General features: G+C 39.6%; 2 protein-coding genes and 1 long non-coding RNA gene across 5 annotated transcripts; 1 reads left to right on the top strand and 2 right to left on the bottom strand.

The window, feature by feature from the left end:
• Window positions 1-109: 109 nt before the first annotated feature.
• c17h5orf34 (chromosome 17 C5orf34 homolog) lies at window positions 110-9010 on the bottom strand. Its single transcript, XM_015972209.3, has 11 exons — window positions 8700-9010; window positions 8532-8621; window positions 8115-8453; window positions 7797-8044; window positions 7623-7715; window positions 6851-6971; window positions 1051-1142; window positions 901-970; window positions 707-804; window positions 580-626; window positions 110-503 (listed from the first exon to the last, which is right to left on the bottom strand). The coding sequence occupies exons 1-11, from the start codon at window positions 8901-8903 to the stop codon at window positions 325-327; spliced, it is 1581 nt and encodes a 526-aa protein (XP_015827695.3). The 5' UTR covers window positions 8904-9010; the 3' UTR covers window positions 110-324.
• LOC139063749 (uncharacterized) lies at window positions 3440-5941 on the bottom strand. 2 transcript variants are annotated; one of them, XR_011517098.1, is made up of 5 exons: window positions 5814-5941; window positions 4704-4761; window positions 4566-4626; window positions 4222-4262; window positions 3440-3580 (listed from the first exon to the last, which is right to left on the bottom strand). It is a non-coding gene; the product is annotated as an uncharacterized lncRNA (long non-coding RNA). The 2 variants fall into 2 exon arrangements; XR_011517097.1 differs by lacking the exon at window positions 5814-5941 and having other exon boundaries at window positions 4704-4858.
• A 733-nt stretch (window positions 9011-9743) lies between the features above and the next one.
• Window positions 9744-15385, top strand: rnf34a (ring finger protein 34a). Of its 2 annotated transcripts, XM_015972202.3 has the most exons (8): window positions 9744-9883; window positions 10297-10515; window positions 10863-11246; window positions 12277-12339; window positions 12540-12741; window positions 12864-12893; window positions 13113-13154; window positions 14362-15385. In XM_015972202.3, exons 1-8 carry the CDS (start codon window positions 9878-9880, stop codon window positions 14547-14549), a joined length of 1134 nt encoding a protein of 377 aa, XP_015827688.3. In that variant the 5' UTR covers window positions 9744-9877; the 3' UTR covers window positions 14550-15385. The 2 variants fall into 2 exon arrangements, with proteins under 2 accessions (XP_015827688.3, XP_015827690.3); XM_015972204.3 differs by lacking the exon at window positions 13113-13154.
• Window positions 15386-15432: the final 47 nt, after the last annotated feature.

Below are 15432 nucleotides of genomic sequence, written 5' to 3'. Positions count from 1 at the left end.
TTTTGCCCTTTAAATTGGTCGTATTTCTAACATGTGCAAAGTAGTATTCCTCACCAAATCAAAACTGCAATTTATAATTTGATTATAATAAAAACCATAACAATGGAAATTTTCCCACATCATTTGGAAACATATTTATCAGTGGAATAAAGTTTTCTTTGTTCTTCTTTCAACACTGACGGGAATAGAAGACAAAGAACAATGTGTGTACATTTGATGTCTAGACACAAGTTACTACAGTCAAATTAAATATTACATGCGTAACATCTTTAAACAGAGGATCAGAATCTGTAATTACAGATTTACGACATGTTCTTCAGTGACTCAAGTCAGTGTTTCTCCAGCAATTAGAGCATCAATGTCCTGAATGGCTTTAGACGTCCTCAGAAGAGCTTCAGCAATGCAGTCCTCATTTAGAGGCTCATGGATGGTCTCGGAGAAGTTTTCATTGAGGTTTCTACATTTGCTTTCACTTTTTAGCAGGCTGCTGTTCTCCAGCAGAACTGGTCACATGTTAAAGAGAATACACAGACTTCATTAGCAGCTCTTTTTACCGGCATCTTACGACCTAAAGGATACAGTTGAATCGTTTTATCTTCTCCAGTTCTGCAGCAACAAGATCGGAGCTAAAGGTGAAGAAGAAAATGCACGAATGTGACATTTTTATTAAAGGGACAAAAACTAAGATGTGGAAAACCTAACTTACATACTATCTGCTGCCTGTGACATGATCACATGATGCTCTTTAGGAACAGCAGTGGATGGGTATTGTTCAGATGACTTTGATCTAGAAATGAGAAGGTCCTGCGAGCAAAATTATATTAATTATAACCAAATGACAGACTTAAGCCTATTTACACTGCAGGCATCAATAAATGCAGTAATATATGCAGAGAAGACCTCTTGGATGCAACTTGGTGTTGCAAGGAGCTTCAGTGACAGCTTGGCCTGGTTGTAGGAAGAAAGAATCCTGAAAAAAAGAAAAAAGTCTAAGCCCTGAACTAATTAAAGTCCTAATTATAAACACACTGCAATAAAATGGTATCTTACCTACTAGCACGACTCACAATAGCGAACACGGAGTACTTCTGTCCAGGTACATCAGGAGGAAGACTGTTTACATGGTAAGTTAGCTCCTTCAACTGAAAGATAGATGCATATGTTTTTGGGTTAAAGGTGCATTATGTAGAAATGAAGTGGAAAAAGACATCCTGTGGTAAATTTCGGTTCCTGCTGTTGGATAAAAACAGTATTGGATGTATGGAAATGACTTTGTCTGGGTACCATCTGGTGTTTGTTAATTCAAACAAAGGTTCATCCCTTGTACATATTTTGTTATTATTCTGCACCTCCGGCAGGGAAGTTCGACCTTGTAAGCCTGCAGTCCTGTTATCACAAAAAGCTCCCTAGTTACGTCCAGACAGAGCATCTTTCTGTTATACCAGGAACCTGGGAAAGTTGGCTTTCTCTGAAGGGGGTGGGTGTGTTTATCTTTAATGTGTGTGTGTGTGTGCTATGTTACTTGTGAATAAAATCTTTTGAGAGCTTTGGCTCGATGAGAGACCATACAGATATCCCATTGGTGCGTCTTTATTTTCTCTCCGGTTTTGCAAAATCTGGTTGTTGGTTATTGGTTGTTTATTGACAAATGGTATTGATAACCTAATATCTCTAACCCCTTTGTGTGTGTTGGACTTTCTTTGAGGTACGCCTGGATTAATTAAATAAAAATACCCAACACCTACAAACACTTTAAACAACTTTAGAGCTCTTTGTCGGACGTCATCAAGTTACAGTTGTCGGCGCTGCAGTATTAGCTCGCAGGAGACACAGCAACCACTCACTGATGGTAAACAGAAGTTACATCCCTCTTTCCTTCGTTTTGAAATGAGAAAAAATGACAATCCTTGTAGCCAGCTGCAGACCTGCCCACCTTGTCAAAATTTTTTGAGTACCACTTGTGCAGCGTTTTTTCGCGGACTTTTGCAATTCCATTGCTTTTCACTGTTATCTCCCCATTCACTGGACAGAAAATTTGTGCACGCACACACGCGCACATGCACACACACACACACACACACTTGTTCATAGTTCTTATTTTGACTAGTTTGACCTGACTCCAACGTATCATGTATTATCATATTAAACAGTAAAACTCAAGTTTCCTTATATTACGTTTGTGTTTATACAAGTTACTTGCATTAAATAATTTCAATACAAATTAATAAAAAAAACATTTATATGTATTTAATGGTAATTATTTATTTTGTAAACAGCAATAGGTGTTCCTGTTCTCAAGAATGTAATATTAAATTGGCTTAAAGCACATATGCAGACATCACCAGGGCTAATTTACTAATTACCTGCAGCTCCCTGGTGGCTTATGTCCACATCATAATTGCAGATTGTGCAAAATGCATGGTGAGGTTGTTTAGAGGGCCGCAAGCATGGCCATTGTTCTTGATATTTGGACAAAAACTTCTGAGACGAGTAGCCCCTGGCTGCATCCCGGAGATCGGGGCGGGGCTAAATGTGGGCGGGGTTAAACGTTTAGAGGTGGGTGGAGACAACTATTTGACTCCTGCCCCTCTCTCAATGGAACCAGGAAACCGCGAGTAGCCCCTTTCTAAGGATTAGAAAGCCCTAAAAACCCACAAAACCCATGTAAAGCATAACATTGGTAATCAAATGACTTATTTGCTGGATGTCATGATAATTTTAAAGAGCAGATAATTACAGGCACCATTTTTGATCCAATCTGTTCTGATATTTTTATTCTTTTTTCTACTTTTGTATGGTATGTGTATTTACAGCACATAGGTATTTGTGTCTTTTAGCTATACTTTTGGTACCTATATAAAAGGTTCAGGCATTTGATTGACTATTCTTTAAACCTGTCAAAACCATTTTAATAGTTGATTTTATCAATGCCGCCTTTATTTTAATAGTCATTTCCCAAGTGAGTGTAAAACAGAACAGACACGGGTAAATTTGTTGTACACTCAGTAATATCAGCTACATTAAGAGGACCAGAGACTTAATTTGTGCTGATACTTCTTAAAACATGCCAGGGTTTGAGGCGGGGTGGTGAGACATTGTGTGAGACACCCAAGAATGCAGACTAAATTTTTCAAAAAAGGTAAATTTAATAGAGCAAACAGCCAACACAGGAATAAAAAAAAAGTACACAAAAAACAAGAGAACCTCCAAAAAAAACAATGTGAGGAGGAAAAAGAATGCAAAAACTGTGACACCAGTACTATGCACTGCATAGTACTGGTGTCACAGTACTATGGCAGTACTATGGCTTTTCAAAACCAGAAAACACCTTCATCTTCCTTTTTTCCTCAATTTCTCTGCAGAACTCCTCATAGTCAGACTGAAAACTAAACAGGAACGGTTCCCTGCAATCGTTCATCTCCTCTTCATCTAGGCCATCACAGAAGCATAACCTCTCCACTGCCCTCCGGCAAGCTTCCCTGTCCATGGTGATGACCTGGGGAAGGGAAAGGCTTCCTTTGAAGGACCTTGTGGTACACCACCTTGCTGCCTCAAAGGTGTCCTCAAGCAGATAATTCTCCTAATCAAAAATAAAGACAATATTAAAATTACTGCTGTCAAAAGATTAAAAACATATTTTACATTAATTATGTATGATCTGAAAGTAATCTAATCTTTTAATTTAATCTAATAACTGTACATAATATAAGCCTTATTTTCAATGCTAACAGCTAGCCAAACAGCTGATGCTGTGGTCTTTCCAAACTGCAGCACGGATGTGCGTCTGATACAGGAGAGAAGCTGTCAGCAGCCTTGATGCTCAGTGACACACCCATTACATCCAAATGGTAACAATAACTTTGGAAAAAGTTGCAAGAAGGGTGAAAAAACAGAGTAAAGATAACAAGGTCGCTGAAATAAACACTGCTGCAGCTAATCTCTCACCGGTCTTGTCACTGTAACGTCAACCATTCAACTTATGAGTTTACATCAACCCTTCAAGAACACCAGCAAGAAGCGTAAAAGAAAAGAAATTGGTTTATTTAAAAGTCCCATAAAGAAGCAGTGGATTAAAAATGATTAACATAATTAAAATATATAACACGTAATCATGGCTGTAAAAAATTAATTGCAAGTAATGGAATTATTTGACACCTCTAATTAAAATAGAGGTTGGAGAAGAAACAATGACACAAGAAAAGCCGACAATATAAAACGTACTCTGTTCCCTGTGTTCAGTTCCAGCAAGTTCTCAGCCTCTGCTAGAAAGGAAAAAGACTGTGGTTCATAAAAAGCATATTAACAGTGCAAGTTGTAAAAAAGATCAGTTGCTTAGTATTCTGGTTTAATGAAAATAGAGAAACGACTGAAAAACTTGCTTTGAAAAAAAAAGTGCTCGTCTGGAACGGTCTTAATTTTCTAATCTTGGCAAAGTAAGAATTTCATTGTGCAGAAAGCGTGTTTTTCTAGCTGTGCATATGACAAAAAGTTGAATCTTGAATCTTCCCACATCCCATTTCGACAACCTAGGGGGTTGTGTACAATAATACTTGTTTGAACAATACCTGATGCTGCACAGACTCATTCAGTAAGGCAGGACTTCTTAGGAGGGACCACTTCCAGGCCCTGAAATAAGTGAAGGAATTATGCTTCAGTCTGCAAGCAACAGTTAAACTACAAGAATTAATCAAATTGTCTCTCACCTGTTTTACTCTTTCCTCTCTCCGTCTTTTTCGTGCCTGCACCCTGTCTTCCTCAGACCTTGGTGATACAATGACAACATTCATTCACTATGAAAACATTCATGTTATTCTGTTGACACTTGACTGAGCAAAACGTTTATATAATTACACGTATAAGATTAGCACTCTAACCATAATAATAAAGCCCATCAGGTGTAGAACTCAGATACGAACATAAAAAGCTTAAAAAACTAACATTTCCCCCTGTAAAATATATTTTCCACCAAAAAGTAATCATGACCACACAACATATCTCCCCAAAGCTATAAAAGAGTTCCTACAGGTTTCTTCAACTTAAAATTAAGTCTGTTTAAGATCTTTCTAAAGCCATATAGAAAATTAATACCTATTTCACAGCACTATCAGCAAAAAAGTAAATAAAATAAAATAAAATTATTGAACTAGTTTTCATTTATTTATCTATACAACTTTACCAATATATTTTGACAAAACACTGGGTGGGCACTTGGTAGAAGATCGGTTATATTTTTAAACAAATGGTTAAAAATATAACCGGATCTCTGGTTTTACATTAGAACCTTAACAATAATTTTTGTTGCCTATATTTTAGTTTAATTTTGAGACGTTTTTTTTTATTATTGTTAATTTTATTACCCTAATTTTTTGCAGTATTTCTATTGTATAAAAGCAACAGTGCAAACAGTAAAGACACAAAATTGAAATGTCTAAAAATAGCCTTTATTAATACTAGTGCTTCTCTTCATGTCATCACTTGTTTGGAATATTTTGATGAACTTCAGAAGAAAAATGCAGTACAGAAAACTTACATCCAACACAAATTTTAAGACCCAGATGCCAAAATTGAAGGGTTTCTCCAGTCTTTTAAAGGTATTACTTTCAAATTTATAAATTCAATGCTTTTAAGACTCCGCGGGAACCCTGTAAACATTTCTCCTCAAAAGTAAGTCGCCCCGCATATGTAAAATAGGCTATATGTATCATCTAAAACTCATAATGGGGAAAAAACCTTTAATTTCCAAGTTTATAAAACGTTCGCCCAACATTGGTCCTTGATATTGTTAAAACAGAGAAAGAAAAATCCTGGCTTACCTTGATTTTGGCAGCTACTTCCCTCTGTCCCGGGCCCGGCTACAGCATTGCACACACACATAGCATAGCGGTTTCCTGGTTCCATTGAGAGAGGGGCAGGACGCAGGAGTCAAATAGTTGTCTCCACCCACCTCTAAACGTTTGACCCCGCCCACATTTAGCCCCGCCCCGATCTCCGGGATGCAGTCAGGGGTAGTTGTCTGAGACACATGGACCCTCTTCTTTTTGGCAGGCCTGCTAACCAATCCCTCCCTGTCTGCTTCTCCCTCATCTGCCATAGAACGAGTTGCAAAACGAGCTGCAAAAAAATAAATAAATAACGGCTGCATGTTTAAACTGTATAAATAATCACATTCCCCCTTATATACAGGCCAAATCTATCTGCAATGGATAAAGGCAAACACACACACACACAGCTGCCTCTTTCTCTATAGTCGCAGATTTTTTTCACTCAGATTTCGGCTTGAATGTTCAACAGTGAAAGAAACGTTACGCGTTCACATTCACCAAAAGACGCCGGTCCGGCCCGCTGACACACACACAGTTTACCTTACCAGAACAACAGCGAGTGGCGAACCGGAGGGAGAGAGGAGCAGTGGGCAGGACGAAGCAGGGAGGAGGGGGGCGGAGGTATTACGCTATAGGTTAGGCAGGAACGTTTTTCTCTGCTTTTCTACAATGATTGGCTTAAACTTCTTCACCACGCCGCTGAGTCGTGTTGTCAGACATGAGTACCACACGTGCATTTTTGCCACAGAACTCTCACGTATCTGCAGCTTTTTGAGTAGTTTAGAGGGGTGAGTTGTACCAGCGTAAATAGATGCCAAATTGCGTACTGGCTACGTAAAATGCATACAGGTTGGCAGGTCTGCAGCTGGATATGAAACATGTTTCAGCATACCTTACCTTCCAAAATGACTGAAACATTAAACAATTTTGGGATTTTCTCACTGCAAAATTCTCACATATTCTTACATAATGCACCTTTAATGTTGAGAGTCTGATACTTTATAACAGGTCTGTGAATAAAGACATACCTCTTCTTCTTGTAGTTTCACTTTGTGATGGTTAAAATAAGAGTTTAGGACCCCGTTGGAGCGAATGACTGATCCATCTCCTGGGGAAATCTCTACGACTGGAACTACTCCACTCAGTATCCTACCCAGCAGACGTACAAAGGATCAATGCTGAAAGTAGACACTAATACATTTATATGCAACATGGAATGATGGATCAGATAATTTCTTGCCTTAACCCTTTAGCTCAGCACTGAAGAGGGCACTATTGAGCATTTACTGTCCCCTAAAATCAAACATCTTCAAATATAACTCTGTGAGAGAGTTATTATCTCTGAGAAAGAATAACTTTACTAATTCAGAATGTCATTTAGATTCTTCCAGCTTGCTAAAAAATAAGCATTTCAAGAAATTACAGTATGGCTTGTTTTAATTTAATCAGTCAATCAATGAGATTGTCTTAAATCACACTCTACACTCAAATATGTTTTAAAAATCTGTGCTTTGTAGGAAATGACATTTTTGAACAAAGCTATTTTTTTCTCTCTTGAAACATAATAATATACATTCTAAAATTGGAATTTAGATACTTTTCTTGTGATTCTAAGCCTTCTGACATCCAATTTAGAGCAAAGAGAAGAATAATGGTGGGTCTTGCTGACAACTGAGAAGACTGCATACACTCCAGCAGTTCAGCTACAATGCTCGCTTGACGAGAGCAACCTAAAAGAACCCTATTCAGTAAAAGATCCCCTCTTTAGGTTCTCGATACCTCTAAAAGTTCCATTTCTACCTGTAGGTGACTCCTTGACGCCATATAAGTTTTACAAGCTCTGATGGAAGGTCTGTATCCTCTTCTTTGGACAGAGGGTCTTTAAATTTCCACCTGAAAAACATAAATAAGACTCATGTTAAGAAACAAATTTCATGAAATAGTACATAACATGTGTACGGAAGAACCATAAACCTGTGCCAGTGAGGTGATGAACATGCAAGCGGTAAAGCCGTAGGAAGTTGAGACCTCCTTTCCTCTAGAGATTTGTTAGACATGTTCATTCCTGTATCTGTTTGTTTAGAATTGCTGGTTTCTTCTGCATCAGCATCTTTAGATTTAGAGCGATGTTGAGCCAAAGACAGAGGGTAGCTCCATATGGGGGAAACTGCACAACAGGAGTGATGCTGGACCACAGTGGTGGATTGGTACATCTGCTCAGGCTGAGAAGAGAACATTATTCTCATTATGTCAAACCTTAGATGAGAGAACATAAATGTCACAAAGTGTTACCTTTTGCTGAGCAGCACAGTCCCCTTCACGAGAACAAGACCTTTCTTGATTTGGCTGACGAGTCCTTTTACTCTGATTACCCGTGCTATCACAAATCACTTGTTGCATACAGCCCGGCCTGTTGTCAGGATTCCTGCTTAAACTCTTCATGCTTTGGTGCTGATTTTGTGGCCGACTTATGTTGCATGTAAACTCCACAAAGAATTCTTCACCTGAAGGCGACAGCATTAATGAGGCTCGTTGGTCCTCTGATCTGACAATAGCGTTGCCTCCAGGTCCAACTTCCACCTCAGAGGACCACTCAGGCCACATGACATCTGATTCGATGCTGAGAAAGGGCTGCAAAAATTAAACTGGACATCAATCCCATGTTCTACATATAATCTGAAGAATTTTCAAAGAGTTATCTCTTGATACCTTCTTGTGGTCAACAGGGATGAGCGCTTCTGGCAGGTATGGTCGACTAGCATACTTATTCCTGAATGTCAAAACAGCAACTATTAACTCCTGTAAACAAATACAGTAAAATATGTGACTGAAAAGAAAGATATGCGTTACCACCATTACAACACAACATTTATCTACCTTGTATTTGCTGGTAGAGAACCTGGTCCTCTGTCGGACTGTCTCTGCGGGCTGTAGAGGATGTCCGTGGGGGTCTGCGGGTTTCAGCAGCATAAATTCGCTGCCACACGGTGACAGCTGTAACTGCGTTCCGTTTTTATAACGAACCTCCACCGACTCGTCCTCGTACATTATCATTAAACTAACACAGTCAGTGGTTTCCATTGTTAAAACCTACAGACGGTGAAAACAAACACAGGTGTCGGTGGTGGAGACGTTCGTCATTGGCGCGATCTAGCTGAACGAGTCACCTGACCGGAAGTAAAGTCTTCTCCTAAACGGTAGTTGGCAGCAAGCACCGATTTAGTGCATTACTGCCACCAACTGAAATGGAATTTGTATTGCTACACTTATTCATACATTTAAAATATACGATCTCTATTAACTTATAACACCTTATCAAAAATAGTATTTTTTTATATTTAAGTTTAAGTTATAACGTGAATTTTACAACGTGTAAGTACTGTAAGCCATGTTTAAACATTAAACATCTGAGGTATAGGATAGAACAAAGGGACAAAACATAACAGAAATATCCATAAATTACTGCACTAGTTCAAAGGAAACATTAGGATTAATTAAAACAACTAAACTAAACTAAACTAAAAATCAAATGAAAAGTTCTTTCGAAGGCATTTCAGTTTTATAAAGTTACTTCAGATGTAATGGTTCCTCCCTTTGTTTTGCTTTAAAAACAGACTTGAATGCGACAAATGAAATATAGTTTTAGTTAGACTGAGCCAGTTTAACTTTCTTTCTACAAATAGGGGCAAACAATAATGGTTCTGAATTGAAAGTGTAACTTTCAGGCAATGAACTAGTTTATTTTGCTTTTTAAATTATGTCTATAAAGGGAGAAAACGTCCAGAAAAACCAAAAGTAATTTCTGTGACACAAGACAAAATATATTTTAGAAGGAGCTTTGATAGTTATTTTTTGTGGTGATGTTTTAGAGCCCCCTGCTGGTCGTTTTGTAGCATTGCACCACTTATAAGCAGCTGTAGGAGCTAGCTCCACTATCCTCGGTCCTGTCCTCATATCCAGACACGAACACCCTGCTCACATAAATAAGATACGCTGCTGTTTGCGATGGTTGCACCGTCAACCGTCTCTTCGCCAGGAGCCACGCCAGAGCAGCAATGAAGGTGCGTTTTTAAAACAAATTGAAGTTATTTTATGGCTGTTGCTAGCAGCAACTGGCTAATGTTCCTCGGTACACGGCGGTAGCTAACAACCTTACAGGTAGCTCCGTGACGCCGTACCGGTGTCAGGTCAATCGGTGATAGCACAGGCTGTCATTTGGTTTAATGAGACGAGATACTTCTAATTTATTTAGTTAGTTTGTGATGTTTCTCTGCTGCGCTGTTAGTTACCAGCTGTTACATCAACTAGCTTAATTGCCTTTGACAGCTACAAGTTTTTGAAGTTTGTTTTTATTGGATTAATGTGCATATTTCATCATTTTATTTCTGTGATAACAAGCTTTTTAGATAAGATTTGTTAAAAAAACATGTAAAGACACAAAGTTTTGAAATGTAAATGCGTTTTTCAATGTTAGGCAGGGGCCTCATCTGTGTGGGCTTCATGTTGTGGTTTGCTGAACGAAGTCATGGGTACCGGGGCCGTCAGAGGCCAGCAGCCAGGGTTCGGCGCCGGGGCTGGACCCTTCAGATTCGCCCCCAGTGCGGGATACTCTACCTACCCTCCCACCAGCTCAGGGAGTCCCAACCCGGTGTGTAGGACCTGTGGCCAGGGCTTCTCTGTCTTTAGAAGGAAGGTAGGTGCCTGGATCAGCTGTGTGATGGCAGCATTAGAGAACTTCTGGGTTAGGAGCATGTTTCAGTCCTGTCTAGTTTAACCAAGTGAGTCTGAAAGAGGAATTACCCTGGCTGTTTCACCTCATTATGGCTGTTTCAATAGGTACTTTTCACTAGCCTTGCTAACTCATTCACCTAAAACCTTTTCCATGTTGTTCTTTAGTTCTTACCCTGTTTTGGTGTTTGCAAAAGTTTAATATGATAAATCCGTCTGCTGTGAGAGATTAAATATAGCATAGATGTTTACTGTTGTTTGGCAGAAAACTTGTAATTAAAGTTAACCGACCGGTTTCCATTACTTTTATAGTACCTTTGCTCCGATTGCAAGAAACACTTCTGCTCTCCGTGCTCCGTGCTGGAGGAGAATCAATTCACCTGTGCCACTTGCCATTTGCTGAAGGCCACAGCCTTTCGACGAGCACGACTCATGAGCCTGCGGGTGAAGGACCTGCGTCAGTACCTGCTGTTGCACAACATCAACACAGAAACCTGCAGGGAAAAGGAGGACCTGGTGGAGTTGGTGCTCTGTCACAGGGGCATTGAGGAAGAGGAGGAAGAGGACCCTGATACAGCTAGCCTCCTCTCACGCTCCCTGTACACACAAACCACGCAGTCTGCCACAGAGCTGTCTGCTTACGACGCCTCCCAGGAGGAATCTCCTAGCAGAAGCGATAGCTCTGATACCAACCAGGTAAGAAACAGCATTCAAACACCAAGTTTCTGCTCATGACATTTTCTTGCTTTATTGCGTTTTACATGATTGGTCTTGATTATGCTTGTCAGTTAAAATGAGCCTGAGGGAATCACTAGGCATGTTACCACAAATAAAGCTAATAAGGTAAATGTAACTACAGGGGTCCAACAAAGAATGGCCACGCATCATACTGATGTCTTCGGATGTTTATTTTGCTCTCTCTCTCTCTCTCTCTTATTATCTTCAGACACCGTGAAAACTGAAGAAACACAAAGTTTACACAATAACGGTTTGAACTTATCAGTCTCTCAGACCATTGTCCATAAACAGTCTCGTGCAAGCAGAACAGAAAGAAAATGCGCAATAATGAATCACAAAAATGTCCACTCATTACCAGTGTAGAACACATATGCAACATTATACAAACATTATACCTGAAACCATACCGTGTGCGCCTCTTGGACCACATGCAGAATGACATTAACGTCGAGGCTGTAGACACATCTGTAGCCATGTATCCATGCTATGGTTGCTATGGTTGCGCTGTCAAACAAACTCTGATCATGTGACCATTACAAACTCTACCTCATACAAACTTTACAGCACGTTACATATTTAACAAACCCATATTTTGTAATCACATATTTTAGACATGTTTTTAAATCAATGTTACTTTTATCATCTTATCTAGTAATTAAATGAACCAAATTAAGCATCTCTCTATCACAGAAACATTTGAAATAAACAACTTTATTTTAACTGTCTCGGGGACAGTTACAGTAAACATGGTTGTAGACCAGATCAAAACAAGGTTCAGAAGAGAAATCTGAATCGAGCTGAACAAAAGGAGTTTCTGTTGACACTAAAAAGGGGAGCTTTGCTCCAGGCACCCAGGGCCCACTATAAATACTTCCAAGCTTTCTATGAATGGAAGGTACAAATCATTGTTGTTCCCAAGGTATCAATAATCCTAATCTGCAGTGATTTGGTTGGTTACTCACACCTGCTTGTGTTTGTTGTCATGTAGGATATCGGCATCACTGCATCAGAGTCTCTCCTCAACCTGGACTCAAGCGAACGGACCCCTGAGGTGCTTCCTGTTTTCCTTTTATTATCTTAATCTTTTTGAAAAACATTCATTTTGATTAGTGAACAAATCTGGGTGCAATTATAAATTGAGACCCTCAATGCATGTTTAAAAAAACACCTTTGTTAAATATAATCAGTTGAGAAAGGTTGAGAATTGATTCAGAAAATGAAGTGGAGGTTTTGTTGATTTAATATTCTTAGGTGAGTCCTCAGACACTCCGCCGGGCCAGAGCCTCCCTCTCTGACATCTCCAGTCTGATGGACATCGAGGGCCTCTCCGTCAGGCAGCTGAAGGAGATCCTGGCCAGGAATTTTGTCAATTATTCAGGATGTTGTGAGAAGTGGGAGCTGGTAGAACGCGTCAGCAGGCTGTACCGAGAGACGGAGGAGAACAGGAAGTCATGTGGGTATCATCTTTGTGACGAAAGTCCTCCAGCAGCTAACGGCTGTCATTACAGAGAGAAAGCTGTGAAAGCTGTGGTTTTAATATCAGCTGATGGGAGTTGCTCTTTTTTTCTCTTGCAGTAGAAAATGTGAGCAGGACAGTAACTACAGGTAAGCCTTTCACTTGTGTGTCTTTATAGGATGCCACATCCTGTTTTCAACCATAGAAATGTCATTTCTTTTCCTGTTCTGACAATATTACGTCCCGTTGGCTATAGTAGTCCTTTGCTGCAAGTTACTCTAGATTGTAAAAAGGTGAATCCAAATAAGTTTGTCCTTTGGAATGATGATGATATCTCGTGCTCTCGCTTTACTCCTCCTACATTAAAGTGATGGCCTTCCCCCCTCCTATCTGCAACGGTGCCATCGGAGGTAAGGCCGTTAGCCTCTCCTGTCACATGAACAAGTCGAACATCACACCTGCATTTCTCATGAGCCTGCTGTCATCCATCTTCATCAAATTTCTGGTTGTAGGCACGTTGAAGACCAGATTAAAGTGACAATGTGTATTTAACCTGGTGATAGGGGGCTGTACATACCTAAATCATTGCAAGCAAGCAGTATTTTTGTGTTCGAGTTGGACCTTACCAACGGGTGGCCATTAGGGTCAAAAATCCCTGGGGTTGGAACCTCCAGTAAGACAACAAGCACATCAGATTCGCTTTCATCACTGGCTGTGAGTGGAGAAGTAAATGTGTAAAGCAATGCTTATGAACGGAGAAAGTTCTGTAACTGTTTTGCTACAAATCAGTAAATGCATTTTGTCCTCAAGGGCTCCCGTAGAAGGAACCATGGCATCTAATATGGCGTCACCCAGAGAATTAGACCTGCTCCCATGTTTTTTAGACCTGATGTGTATGGTTTTATATTAAGATGATGCTGATATTTTTCAACAGCTGGGCATCATTAAATTCATTTTCAACATTTTGATGGATATTTCTAGAAATTAAAGGGATATTTTGGACCTTTTTCATATTTTAAAATAATTTTCTTTAACCACTTTGTGCAAAAATGACCTTTACAAGGTTAATGAAAGGCACCCAGCTTTATCGCCCCCTATGGCCAGAATATCACTCTTGCAAAATCACAGTTGCTGTCTGGTGTGTTGGGACTTAGAAAAAATTGAGCTGACCTACCTGACACTGCTGTCTGGCTCCAGCACGTTTTAGATCATGAACACAGCTGATTTGTTTAATTTAGTGACGAATCGGTCCTCTAGAAACATAGGAACGTTGGGATATGTTTAAACTGTTAGATGAAGGTGTTAAAAAGACTAACGCAAAGCGAGGAGGTAGGTTTTGGTTTTGCTTCTATAAACGGACACTAGGGGGTGCTAAAAGCAAGCAAAACTGCCTAGTATCACTTTAACGGTAAAAATTACACATTGTCTCTTTAAACATTTGCTTTGAGATTTGGCTTCTCCCAGTCATCTCATCATGTCAATCATGTGAAGCAGCATGTCCCTGAAGCATCTTGATGCACAACTCTAACAGACATTATGAGCTTTTGGAGGAGACCAGGGACATTAAGTGGACTGTATTAGAAAAAACATTTTTTTGTGTGTGTTTGTACCTTGCAGATGGAGAAAACTGTTCGCTGACTGTTCACGACGACAATCTCTGCAGGATCTGCATGGATGCCGTGATAGACTGCATTCTCCTGGAGTGTGGACACATGGTCACCTGCACCAAGTGCGGCAAGCGAATGAGTGAATGTCCGATCTGCAGGCAGTACGTCGTGAGGGCCGTGCACGTCTTTAAATCCTAATGCACCTTATGTGGACCGAGGCTTTACTTTGAACTCCACCATGCAGCTCATAGACTTCCTCTCAAAAACACATTCTGTGGATGTTTAAGTTTCACATTTTGCACAGTGAGATATTTTATCTTTTTGTTTGTTTTTAAAAATGGACTCTGGTTTCACCAGTGGTCAAACAAGGACCACTTCCTTTGAGTCATTCCTCGAGTGGAAAAAAATGTCATGTATGCATTCTAAAACGTCAGTTTTATTAATTTTTTTGTTAGAATCTTAAACATTTGGCACAAAAATTAGTCAGGGAAGCAGTTTTTTTTACCTTTTTTTTTAACAAAGTGTACCACTAATGTGTGAACTGACTCTGTTGTAGAAGTGTGGAACAAGCAACTGTGTCATAACTGCACGTAAACGCATGAACAAGACGGTTCGTTTGTATTATCGAAGCGGGAGGAGGTCGGATGGTTTATGAATGCGCACTTTTGTTAGAGGTGAAACTCAAAATCAGAATATGGTGCAAGTTTATTTCAGTTAGACTGAGAGACCATCTAAAGGCTCAGGTTCTGGATTCATTAGCGGATTAAAGTGTGATACTTCACAATATTCTAATAGATTTTTAATGTGGGGTTTCATAAGCTGTAATCATCAGTTATAAAGGCCTGACATGTCTGGCTCTGGCTGTAATGAGGCTGATAAGTTTTACCTGAATTACTGACAAATTAACTTAAGCACCATAGTCTCATTTTCAAGTTTCACTTGTATGCCGGTATCCTTTTAACATGAAGCATCTCCTTTCAGACACATTGGTTGTTTTAAATTTTTTGGTTGTCGCAAATAAAGAGAAAATTAAGGATGTTTTCATTTTCTGTCGGTCATGCTCTCAAACACTAGTTTTGTT

The sequence above is a fragment of the Nothobranchius furzeri genome, chromosome 17 (assembly GCF_043380555.1).
Source record: "Nothobranchius furzeri strain GRZ-AD chromosome 17, NfurGRZ-RIMD1, whole genome shotgun sequence".
NCBI classification, from domain to species: Eukaryota; Metazoa; Chordata; class Actinopteri; order Cyprinodontiformes; family Nothobranchiidae; genus Nothobranchius; species Nothobranchius furzeri.
This window is presented reverse-complemented; position numbering and strand designations above follow the sequence as displayed.